Here is a 13,808-nt window from a genome sequence, read left to right on the forward strand (position 1 = left end):
GGTAGCCATCTGCAGTCGGTGCACTCGCTGCTACTTTAACTCAAAAAAGCAACCTAGCACGATTCCCTTGTCAATACAAACGTAACATGCCAGTATGCTTAGACCTATCAACTGCCTCATCCACCAGCCAGCTACCACAGCAAACCGAGAGACAATACAAGAGGAATCAATGTTGTCCAGGACAAAAAGAAATAACCTTTTTACAGTGTATCTGGGATCGATTAAAAACTGTTTTGGGATAAAACGAGTTTGTGGCAAAATGTGGCAACAGTGGTTCTTGAAGTATCCAGGGTTGGTCAATAGAACAATATATACTGCGAGACAATCTTCATTTATCAACTTTTTTGCAATTAATACTGAGGTAATTGCCCCTTCAGTATCTCTGATTGTTATATACCATTGCAGAAAGGCTTACAAATCAAAGAGCACGACTGCTTCAATTATTACATAATTGTCTAATGGCAATTTTTTTCACTTAATCGCCTTTTCTTTTTCTTTTTTTTAAGATTGTTTTTGGGGCATTTTAGCCTTTAATTAATGGGACAGTTGTAGACAGAAAGGTGGGAGAGAGAGTGGGAGCACATGCAGCAAAGGGCCGCAGGTCGGAGTCGACTCTGGGCCGCTGCGTTAAGGACTGAGCCTTGGTACATGGGACGCACACTCTACCAGGTGAGCTAAGAGGGCGCCATGTAATCTCCGTTTTTTTGTGCAACCGCAATTAATTTAACATTAGCTAAGGTCCTAAGGAGTATGACTGTTGATGGTAATTGTTGATTTTATGTTCATTTAAGAAAAAAAATACGTTTTATGATAATAAAGAGGCATGGTTTACTTCCAAGGCTGAGTACTTGTGTTATTACATTATCTGGGTCACATGACAGTGATATTTAACCAAAAGTGACATAACCAAGAGATGTATTCCGGGATTCATTCAAAACTTTAATTTGTTTGAAAAGGTAATACATAAATAAATATTTTTGAATTTGGTTGAAAGAGACAACTATGTTGTTAATCGCAATTATTTCTGAGACAATTAATTGTACAGTAAAAATGTGGAATTGTTACAGTCCTAGTGAGCACGATGTGTGAGGTCGGTAGTGGGGATAGCTGTGAAACAAGTGTGGAGCCCTGGGTGTACTCGTACAGAGAGAATGTGGTTGGTGCATTTGCATGGAGTCTCATTTGGCGGGCCAGAAAAGCCTTGTGATGGGGACTGACCCTGAGGGACGCCTCTGAGATGAGACGGAAAACCACGATGCTCCACACATGAATATATTACACACCATATGCACCGAGCTACAGCAGCATCCAAAAAAATAAATAAAAAATCAACTGCAATGCAGTCCTGACAACATCTGGCCAGCAAGACCTTGGTGAATAATTTGAGTGAAAAATACAGCGTCCAACACTGTGCAAGTAGCCCTGAAATTGGGCCAGTGATGCCAACAGCTTCCTAAAATTCACTTGTTTTCCCTCTTACCTCATCAAAGCCGCTGTCCTCTTTCTTGAAAGCTGCAAAAAGAAGAAAGGAAGAGAGAATCAGACACTGCCGGTATTGACATCTTCTGAAGAATGAACACAATAAAAAAAAGTCTAATGGTAGAGATGCAGCAGAGCACAGAGCCGTGTCACAGGAAATCATTCTGCACTCATTAAAGCGAGTCTAGGTTTAGATAGTCGGAGTGACGGCTCACTTGGAGTTTCATCAGAGTGGGGCAGAGAGCAACACTAGCAGGGATGGAAACATTAATAACAGATTCTACCCACGCTGCAATGTTAACCTTTATGGCTATGGGTTACAGATGCACAAGTTAATTTTTCACTTTCGTTAACATTGGGCGTTTGTGCTGCATTCATGTAGTGAATCATTGGAAAAATAAGTTTGCAACTGGGAAAATTCACATTACATTGTGAGACTGGGAATGTCTAGGCGGAGGTCTGTGTGTGCTCCTCCATTTTTAGCAATATATCCATTTCTACTGGAACTGTTTATCCAAAGAAAATGTACAAAGTTCAAATATGTTGGTCATGTTTCTACATTTAGAAATCTTTTGGCTCAATATGTTGTGTGTTTACTTTGTAGAATCTGATGAAAACACATTTTTTGCATTTTATTTTTTAATTTAGGACACAATTTCATTTTATTGACTTACATAACCCTTTAGCTTAGGTTTTACTGATTTTAGGGATATGACGCATTTGAAGATATGCCAAGAAATCAATCAAGACATCATAATAAGCAAAAATACCAATGTAGGCACTGGCGAACAATTTGATTACTGAGTTCAGAAGGTTGAATCTGTTTGGGGTTTTTTCTTTGTAGATTTGTGTAAATGTGTTATTATGTCCCATAACATGGCATCACAATTTTTCTTTCTTAAAATCAGTCAGAGAATAACTTTCAAATGTCATTAATATATAAAATGATACATGCAATGTTTTATTGCAGGCGGGAGAGACTAAAAATCTAAATTTCTAAAAAAAAAAAAAATTAAAAAACCAATTGTCCTGTGATACCACAACCCTTCCAAAAGTAAAAATATATGAAAGCTTTTCAGTTATTTGTTCTGTCTACATCCACAATGGCAATCCACTGTGTTCCTCACATTAGTTGCAGGGGAAGACAGCGTTGCACTTGACATCAATATCCTTCAGATTTATGAGGCGGAGGGTATAATCAACTGTTTGTTTCTGCAGCTTTGATTGCCCAATCACTCTCATAGCTCAGGAAGCTTGTGGAGAGCATTGTTAATAGGAAAACGTTGATTCTTCAGTTATTAACTCCTCACGATGTTTATGTTGTCTACAGTAATGAGAAAGGCAGTACAGATTGGGAAAGGACAGTGCTCTGGGGGCTTCGTGTAGAAATGGCTTCTTTTTATGTCAGAGTTACGCAGAGATTCTGACGGTATGGTAACCTTCAGAAAAAATATCACAGTTTGCGGTATTGCAATTTCAGCTTTAAAATGTATTATTTTGAAACGTCTGGGTAAAATAAAAAAAAAAACACAACTTTGTTCCATTGAACACAATGTATGCCTGGGTATCGCACCTGGTAGAGCGCGCGCCCATATACAGAGGCTTAGTCCTCGATGCAGTGGCCGCAGGTTTGGTGGGGTGAGAGAGAGGAGGAATGACATGCATCAAAAGGGCCGCAGGTCGGAACCAAACCCGCAGCCGCAGCGTCAGGACTGGGCATCTGTCCTGCACACTGGCAGGGAGAGGGATTTCTAAACTGCACTTCCTGTCCTTAACGACTCATAAGAAACAGGTCATACCGCGGGAAACGGGAATGCCGGAAGATTTTAGTGGTTTTGAAACCGCGACTTTTTGAAACCGCGGTATACCTCAGTTTTTCCTAGGGCTGTAATGATACACCAAACCCACAATTCGGTTCGTATCACGATTTTTGACCCACGATTCGATCATGACTCCATTTCCCAGAATGCTTTACTTTAACCAAGTATTTTAAATGGTTGCCAAACAATTTGAGGTGGACATTTGTTTGAAAGCTTCTTTTCTACACAATTTGATGGTCAACACTGGACTTTTTAAGTTTCAGAAGTCCCTTACAACTTCAGATTACAAACATTTATAGATTTGACACCTGTAATAACAGCGACATGGAATATAATAGCAGGCCTAAAAGGTCATCTGTACTAGTTCATTTTGAAGAACCAATTCCAACACAAACACCTGGAAACCACAGAGCCATATGCAAGCACTGCAGTGCTCCAGTCTGTGGCTCCATCAAGGTTACTTCAAATTTCAAAAGGCATCTACAAGTAAGTTAACAGACAGTCTTTTATTTTGAAAAACATCTCTTGATGGTATTATGCTACTGATATTTGATATCATCAGTGTTGGGGTCACTACTCAAGAACGTGTAATACACATTATTCACTTAAAAAAACAACGACAATGTATTACCTTACTTGTTATTCTCTATGGATAGTAACTAATTACTCTACTCATTACATTACTGTAGCGCAACACAGCAAAAGCCTGGCATATAGCTCATAAAGGGCTTAAACACACCTTCAACTCACAACACAACAGTAACATTAATGTGTTACATTACATGTTACATCAGTTACAGCCAAATGTGATTATATAATGGCATTACTTCATAAGGAGTAACCGCCAACACTGGATATCATATGTGTTTAAAAGCATGCAAGCACACTTTTTTACTTATTACTTATTATAAATCAAGAAAACAATTCTTGTTAATTGTGGAATTAATAGAAATATTTGTTCTCTTAAAGACCCTGCAAAATGTATGCAGGGTTGAGGAGTGACTAGTTACGTGTAATGAAATTATGTTATTAAATTACAAAATTAATGTAATTGTATTTAGTTGTATTACTGAGGTAAAATGTGTAATTCAATTAGTTACTAATCAAATTAAAAGGAAATTAATTTGCATTGATAAAGTAATCCAAATAACGTAATCCAAACCACATTTATAATGGGTAACTTATAACAATAAGTTACATTTCCAAAGTAACCTTCCTAACACTGAATGTATGTGGGATTCAACAAATTGCCATGAATTTAATTCCACTTCCTGTCATTCCAATTCAAATTCAAATTCAACTTCCTGTGGGGCGGAGTCAATTCAATTAAAATTCAAATTCATGAATTGAATGGAGGCCAATTGTCAGTACCCGATCCGTACCGCCTGTAAGATCCGTTCTGCGCATGCGCATAATTCAGCGCATGCGCAGAAATTCAACGTGTTTTACGACACTGCCTGATCAGTTCTACGCTTGCGCACAGCTCTATGGTTACCAGAAGAAAACATTAGACAGTGACAGTAGACCGTTATGATGGCAGAGATGAAGTTTACAAGGTGTTTGCTGGAGTTGCCTAAAGTATCTGTTAATGATATACGGAGCGTCGTCTGGCCATCCAGTACAACACCATGTAGCAAATTAAATAAAGGCTTCAAATTTTACGTTTCATCATTTCTTTGCAACTTTGAAGGTAATTTGCTAACGCTAGCTAGCCTGAGCTAGAAGCCTTCCTTTGGTGTTTTAAGTCATGACTCCGTCCTGCTTCAGGTTAATCATGCTTGAAATAAAGTTTAATCATGTGTATACCTCTCACTTCATGTGTTTGTACTCTACTTATGAAAGTATCAGGTAAAAACAGGGCTACAAATGAGATCTCTGTGAGAGACTAGCATACTCCTAGCAAACTATTATGTAGCTCAATGCTGGACATTTCACCCCAAATTCCGATCACTTTACTTTATTTGTATTTGTTTAGTATTTGATTTAGAAGCCTTTATTGGTGATTTTTTATGGTACAAAGTCCTGCTACATACGTACATATATAGCCAGCTATATATGCTCCGCTATGTCGCGTTAGCACGCAGCTACAATAGTTAGCTATGAGTATGCTAACGTTAGATTGTAGTGGAACGAAGCAGCTTTCTAACGTCAAAAATCGCAGATAAAGGCTTCTGAACCAAACACTACACAAATCGGACATGTTTCAGCAGGAATGTGACCCGGAATTGGCGAGAATTTAACAACATTGCCAGCTAAGATGACATGTTTACTGCCGTTAGCATGTAGCTACTATAGTGGTATACAGCAGTGGTGGCTGGATGAGCTGTCATCCCGTCTTCGAAAGGACACTTAGCTATGTACGTTTACACTTCATCGCATTAATAATATACAGTCTATAGTTTTTAGTCAAGACGAAGTATTAAAAGTAAAACATTAACATAAACAACACAACAACGACGTCGCTACACGGTTTTGGATCAATGACAACAAGTCTTGATTGTTTGTATGACTATTGTATAATAAAGATTTAATACAAAAGTTGTGATGTTTGGTCGTAAAGTGTTTCAACGCATGCGTGGTACAAATCGCACAGGGACACTGTTAGTTTTCTACTATGTAATCATGCGCAGAACGGATCTTACAGGCGGTACGTAATCATGCGCAGAACGGATCTTACAGGCGGTACGGATCGGGTACTGACACCAATTCTGAATTTTGCACAAGCCTGCTAAGGACGCTAACGACCGTTGGGAAACAGACCCAGGCACCCGAGTCAGAACAGCGGCCATTCGTAACGTTACACCTCCGTTAGCGTTACCGGTTCTCCTCCTTGCCGAATTCCCCCCCCCCCCCCCCACCTTCCATTCGCGTTTAGCCGTCTTTACAGTTACGTCTACAGCTAGCTACATTTACCCGATAAAAGGGGATATGGCACCAAAACGACTAATACTAATTGTAATTTAAAGATGTGGTAGCATTGAAACTGGACGGGAAAGATAACTCTGGGAGTTGGAAGGGGTGTGTCGCGATTCTGCCTTCTCACTCCGTGACACAAGTTCATGGGTCAGAGTGACGCGATTTCGGTTTCATATGGCATATCGTTACAGCCCTAGTGTTTCCCCCTGAAAAGTTTGAGCCTGGTGGTAAGTATTTTTTTTTCGATGAGGGCCCAGGCTGGGGCCACTCACAGACTGATGGCAGATTAATGTAGAGCCCAATAGTTTCTGTGATAACAGAATCATGGACGGATGCATGAAATTGAGAATTTAAAAAAGCTATAAACCAGATTAAATAGGGCCGTACATTAAGTCAGTGCTAAAAGCTAACTGGAAATTTGGAAATATGACTATGTCTAATTTTCCAACCCAGCTGTCCCACTGTAACTGCAGTTTAAAAAACGTTTTAAAAATACAGCACATTAAAAAAAATAATGCCCAGTGGCTTAGGCCTGGTGGGGGAAACTTAGGCCCAGTGGGCCACCAGGCTTGGAATACACTGGGGGAAACCCTATACCTTGAAACCGGTAAGCGGTCCATGCCTATCAGAGTGAGTGTTTGGAAGCATTGTCGGCCCAGCCACTGAGCCGGTTAACTGCTGCTTCCTTCTCCTCAGAGGGGGAGTACACACAGACACATTCCCCAAAGACTTCCCAGACAGCATAATCATAGCCGCAAACCCACACTCAATACAATGAATTAGACTGCAGATAGACAATAAAGCTTCTGCACTGGCTGACATGTAAGATTTAGTGCCTGCGGACAAGTAACACATTTTACATTGTCAAGATAAATGTTTGAAATTCAAACACCAAAAAGATAGAAAGGAAAGAGGGGGAGAGAGTGAGGGGATGACACGCAGCAAAGGGCTGCAGGTCGGATTCAAAACCGGGCCGCTGCCAAGGACTCTGACTGTTCATACGGTACGGCCAACATCATCATATCTGTTTCCAGCAAAACAGACTGGAAGAAGTAAATGCAGAAAATACATGTTATGTTCTTTTTAACGAAGTAAAAGTTCATTCTTCTTAGAAAACTATCCGTTTTTGGAAATGTCTCATGATATATTGTCTCTAGAAGAAGGAAAAGAAATTCCCAATGCTCAATACTATCGAATCACAATGCTTCTAGAATCACAATAAATGAAAATCACAACACAAATCCAATCAGCACCCATGTATCGGGAAAGAATCGAATCGAACCACCAACCTTCCGACTGGTAGGTGCCCACTCTACCACCTGAGCCACAGCTGCCCACTAATAAGCTAATAATAGTAATAGCCTATGTGAAGTTAAACAGTGGATTCCATTAGCTGTGTCCGACCAGCTGTATGGTATCAACTTTCAAAAACTACCAGGCATCGCCTAAATCATTTTAGGTGTTTTTAAACCGTAAAAACAGAAACCGGCACACAGAAAATATAAACCAGACAGCCATGAGTTTCTACTGCTGCAGAAATCTGCCAGCGACAACTGTCATTACAGCTAGCGGTACCAATCTCATATCGGTCCGTTAATCGTGAAACTAGAGCCAGAAGGCAATTAGCTTAGCTTAGCATAAAGACTGGAAGCAGGGGGAAATTAACCCACCAACACCTCTAAATTAACACATTGTGTTCCACTTGTTTAATTTGTATTCAACATGAAAAGTAAAAACTGCATGTTGTGGTAGGACGGGGGTTATGTGCAGTAAAAATTATTTGGCATCAGCCCTGGCTTCATACTTACAGGACAGATATAAGAGTGGTAACTTTCTTCTCATCTAATTCTTGGCAAAAAAGAAAGAAAATAAGCATATTTTTGATAGAAACATAATCGTTCAGCCCTAGATATTACATATTTTCTCATGCAAAGAGATGATCACACTGTATCTTAATGGGGATTAAGAGATTACACATTTCTCATGTTAAAACCAACCCGTGCAGAAAGCACGTGCTAAAACACTTATGTGACTTTTTGCATGTTATATGAATAAAAAGATATTTTGAAAACTTTCCAGAAAAAAAAAAAGATTAATCTTCATCTTATTTGTGCTGAGGGATAGTCTCAGGGACACTAAGTGAACAATGTCAAAACATTTAGATTGTGATGCTGCTGAGATGCTGTCAGAGCATTCCCTCTCATAAGCCGTGTAATATATTTATTTCCAGAGTGCATGCAGAAAATAATAGACTCACGTTCTGAAGGAAATAATGAAGAGAAATATTACAGAGAGAAAAGAAGACCAGTTTTCCCCAAACTCACTGCAGAAAAAAAGCTGAAAAAAAGAAAAGAAATGCCACTTCTGCCTTAAAACCCATAACACCTCATTACTGCTTCTACAGCCTTTCATACTGCATCTCTCACTTGGAAAAAAATGCCTTTTGATCAAAGTTGTGAGGAAAACATTAAGAAGCCAAACCTGTCATACAGGAAAAGGTGTTACCATTGGTAAATTATCAGAGATGTACTGATAAATCCACCTGAAGGAACTATCTGAGTGCAAACTGCGAAGGGCGGCTGTGTGTGGACACATCCACACATTATCCAATCGATCTGATGGCTAACCGTAACCCTAACACTCGCATTGCGTCAAAAAGCGACGCCTGGTCAGGTGCCGTTGGCGTTTGTTATTGTCGCTAAAAGTCTCCTTTAGCTCCATATTTAGTAGGGGTGGGAATCACCAGAGGTCCCACGATACGATATTATCACGATACTTATTTCACGATACATTATCATTTGAAACATATTGGAATATTCTGCGATTTATATCGCAATTTATTACTATCTTCCAAATTCAAATGATGTCCCCAAAACATGTCAACATTTCTTTTATCTAAAAAGATACATTTCTGTTTGATGAAATTGATTTTAATATGTTGGTACCAAAACGTTAAATTCTCATGTGCAATTGATCTATCTAATAAAGCGAGACTTGTATGTATGTATGTATGTATGTATGTATGTATGTATGTATGTATGTATGTATGTATGTGTGTATGTGTGTGTGTGTGTGTGTGTGTGTGTGTGTGTGTGTGTGTGTGTGTGTGTGTGTGTTTGGGGGAAGGTAACCTGCACGTCAAACGCAGACGCCACATGCAGAACGCTTTACAGAAACTAGCCAGGAACTAAATAGTGTTAAGTTGCTGTGAGCTGTAGCCTACATTCACTTCTATTTTCAACGGGCACTGTACTAGTATTATAAAAAGACCGATACATGGCGCCCATGTGTCAATACAGTATTGCCACAGAAAATATCACGATACTATGCTGTATAGATTTTTTATCCCCATCCCTAATATTTAGACGCGCTTGGTCGGGACTATTGGTGTCGCTTTTTGAGTCTTGAGATGGTGGGTGAGGTTACAAAATGTACGTTTCAGTGACACGCGGGACAAGAACGGGACATGAACACCGGTCTCCTGGGGGAAAATCCTGTGTTGTTTGACCCATCCCCCCCTCCCAACCAACCTCCTTATGGAGGATTCTCAGTCTTTCATACTACTCTCTACCGTTGTCGCTCTTATAATAATAATAATAATAATAATAATAATAATAATAATAATAATAATAATATTATAGCACTTTTCAGGTATTAAGCACACAGTGCTTTCCAGATTAAAATATTTACAGGATATTGATTATGAATCAGAAATCCATGAACGCCCCCCTCCCCTCCCCATGACAGCACTTCATAAAACAGTGAGAGTGCAAGATAGAATGTCATTAACAGAAACAGGTATGGAAATGCATCTAAAAAACACTAAAAGCTGCTGCTCTGCCCGGTGCGTTCCGTTCAGACGCTAAAGGGAGATTCTTGCCTCAGTATCTGACGCTGAGAGACACTGACCAAGCATCAGGATTTTACCAGTTGGGAGAGCGAACGGGCTGACTCTGCAGCTCCTCAGGTTGCCTGGCCCAAGGGCACCTCAACGGCAGTAATGCTCAGTTAATTCACTTCACTGGCCAGATTTATCCTGCAGGTGCAGGGATCAGACTGACCTTTGGGTCACAACTGCAGGAAAGCAATAATTAGGTATTTTCAATGGAGGAGAGGAAGTCATTTTTGATTTTCATTATTAATGAGATTGTTTTTGCGTCATTCAAAAAAAATGTCTTACTATAATGTGAGGAATCTAAGTCTGTGAGCGAGAAAGAGTGTGTGTGTGTGTGTGTGTGTGTGTGTGTGTGTGTGTGCGCGCATGTTGAATATCTGGAGAACAAGTCATCCGATCTACTTCACTTTTGGCGGGTGTATTGCTGGGTACCCAGTGACGTGCAGTGTTGAATTTGATGCAATTTGTAAACGTGTGACAAAACTAAGTGACCACACAATAAATGTTGAAAAAAATAAATAAATAAAAACTAAACGGGCCCTGTGTGCAGCCGTAAGGGCGGGGCTTCAGGTTTCCCCGGCTCTCAGTCAAGCATGTCGTCCGCAGCGGGCTACCGGCAATTAATACGCCTATTTGGAAATTAATACCTCCGCTATGTGTATTTAACTGTGTGTTTCTGACCACTGGATACAGCCTACTAACTTTACAACTAAACTCTTCTTCGCTTCCCTCAACAAGCACGAGCGGATGTCCTACAGCAACATCGTCACTGTTATTGCGTCTCAAACTGCGTGACTTTGCAAACTTATAGTGTATATCAACAACGTTCCACTCCTGGGATTGCTCCGTTGCCGCCGGAATTTTCGCCGGATGTCCCTCTTTTCACCCGGATGTCCGTTCACCTTCCTCTGTCTTTGTGTTGGAGTTCTAAACTCTGGTGGATTTCTGAGGACTATGGTTAACTGCTCCTCAGATCTCTGCAGGGTAAATCCAGACAGCTAGCTGGACTATCTGTCCAATCTGAGTTTTCTGTTGCACGACTAAAACTACTTTTCAATGTACACATTGTTCCTTCCCGAAGCTAATTTCTAGAGGCATTGGGGCTCCGATTGTGATTAGTTTGAAGAAATGCCAATAAACCAGAGCAAGTTTCTTTCCCATGCCGGAATGCTGTGTGGACTAACCAGACCTTCCTCTGCAGCGCTGTGGAGGAAGGTCTGGCAATGCGAGACTAACTAACTTATAACACCAGGAAGGTTACCGCCGGAAAAATAGCTCCGCTTATTAAATCCACGCGTCAGCGTTACTTTATGTGGTTATGTCAAGCGACTAATGCTGTTTTGAAATGAATATCTCCACCGCAGTGTTAAGTTTGTTAACAATAATAGCCGTTATGACCCACAGACACACCCGGCCAGCTCAGTCCGTTTCTGTCCGTGTCTCAGGACACTCTTAACGCATATCTTTGCAGAGTCAAAGGTCTGTGATTAGTTCACGTCTGTAATTACAGCAGCTGCATTCAAATGTTTACTTCAGGTAAAAGGAGAGGCATTATCAGCTCATTGTACTTAAGTTTACTCAACGTCTGTTTAAGGCGGAGCTTTTAACTCTAATATAATGCTGGATAGTTTCATGAATAATAATGCATCATATTATAATTGTGATATTTTGTTAGAATCTGAATCTGCAACGTGACCAGTAACTGTTCTCTGTCAGGTAAATAGAGTAGTACAATGTTTTGATGTTCTGAAGTAGAAGTACACAGTAAGTCAGCAGTAGTTGGGTTGCACATTAAGTGCTTTGAGGGCCCTTCTGGAAGTTATTTCAGGATACAACGGTTCTGGAGAAAGCTACAAGCAGCGATACAGGAGGCCAAGCAATCGGCAGTTCCAAACAGGCACATTTTGAAGTGGCGGTTCTAGACCATTTCAAAAGGAGGGGCCAAGCTGGGTCCACGTGCCATTTTAGGGGTACCAAATATATTAAGCATAAGTGTTACATACCACAAACTTTTCATAGGTTTGGTTCTACAAAAGACTAAAGATACACATATAACAATAAACACAAGAATACCCATTCAGTGTTAACCTACATTTTATTTATCACTGCACATGGATAATATCCCTTCTTTGGGGATAAAGGTGGGGTCAAAAATGTATGACATTATTTTAACACAGTTAAGGCCGGGGGGGGGGGGGTCGGAGGCTTAATAATAAGGGGGCACTGGCCACCCTTGGCCCCCCCTAGAACCGCCAGTGACGGACACTGCACTAGTACTATGAAATGACAATAAATTTGGGAACTTAATAAGTGATTTTGCTAAGCCACCCAATCAGGGTAGAATCTACCCTTTAATCCAGTAATGTAGTCCTAGGGTCAGGGCCCCACATGAGATTTGATATTTAATTAAAATGTATTAAAAAGTGGTTTTGAGATGTTCCATCTTTTTCATATAATCCATCTGGGGCATTCTTCATGATCTTGAAAACACAACATGCCACCCTCACATTCACATGCCAACCTGACAGCTCTCATAAGGATCAAACCTGGGCTCAGCAAAGCTTGAGAAACCATGCATCCGTCCACTAACCACGTTTGAAGCTTTTAAAATCAAAGCATCCACAGTGCATCATGTTGCACAGTGCCATAATTTGACGCGTGATGCAGCCCTGCCCACTGGGACCGGTTGGATCAACACTGTTACAAGGACATTAAACAATAAAGCTGGCTCTTGAATGTGCTTTGTTAAAGCATCCATAGAGCAGGGGGCAAGAGCCCGATCAATGCTCAAGATGTGTTGATTTAGATGGGAGGAAAGATGTCCAATAGGAGATAAGCGTCAGCACAGAGAAAAAGTCAATGCCAATCTTTCTTCTCCCGCAACATCGACCCAAACTCAATTCTGTCCATGTCTCATCTTTTCTTATAAGCTGCATCCAGCTATGCATTCTGTCCACACAGTGCTTTAAAGGCCACTGAACTCAAGCTGTGTGTGTGTGTGCGTGCGTGCGTGCGTGTGTGTCTGTGTGTGTGCGTGTGCGTGCATTCGTGCGTGTGTTAGATAGAAAAAAAAAATGGCAAGAGCGAGAAAGAAAGGTGAAATGAGATTTGATGGCTGCACTAGTGATGTGACGTGTGTGTGCGTGATGATTTTGTTTTTTTCAGAGTCCCATACGAGGTTACTTTAGCAGCATAGCATTCATTATCGGATAAGAACTATATCTAACAACGGGGAGTGAAAAGAGATGATGAGGATGATGACAATGATGATGCAGGGATTTAACTCTCACAATATCCTAACCCACATTTTTCACAGCATTACTATGTATCAGAGGCAGAATGACATTAAAGAACGGCTTGTTTATTTCTTAGGCCAGTCGGTCAAATTTAAATGATTTATTTAATATCTCATGACAATAATTTATTTCACCAATAAGTTGCTGCTAAACGACAAAACGAAGAACCAATTAATGGCAGAAGGGAACTTCACAACAACAGCTTGAGTTTCACTTGAATGCACCATGAGCTTACGAGTTGCAGTTGAACGCACCGACAACGGTGTTTCGTGGACAACTCTGACAGCGGCAGTGTCCAGGGTGTCTCAAAGTGCAGCTAGTCTCCTCTGTGTCTTCAGCTGCAGACTGTTGGACGTCCCCAGTGGTAGTATTCAGATCCTTTACTTAAGTAAAAGTACTAAT

General features: G+C 40.5%; 1 protein-coding gene across 1 annotated transcript in view; it reads right to left on the reverse strand.

The window, feature by feature from the left end:
* The window catches only part of cdk14 (cyclin-dependent kinase 14), a 246,282-nt gene that overhangs the window by 228,617 nt on the left and 3,857 nt on the right, over window positions 1-13,808 (reverse strand). The window contains exon 2 of the mRNA XM_031322846.2: window positions 1,481-1,512. Within this exon, the coding sequence (XP_031178706.1) occupies window positions 1,481-1,512 (32 nt within the window). The remainder of the gene's footprint in view (window positions 1-1,480; window positions 1,513-13,808) is intronic.

This window comes from Sander lucioperca, chromosome 10 (genome assembly GCF_008315115.2).
Source record: "Sander lucioperca isolate FBNREF2018 chromosome 10, SLUC_FBN_1.2, whole genome shotgun sequence".
NCBI lineage: Eukaryota > Metazoa > Chordata > Actinopteri > Perciformes > Percidae > Sander > Sander lucioperca.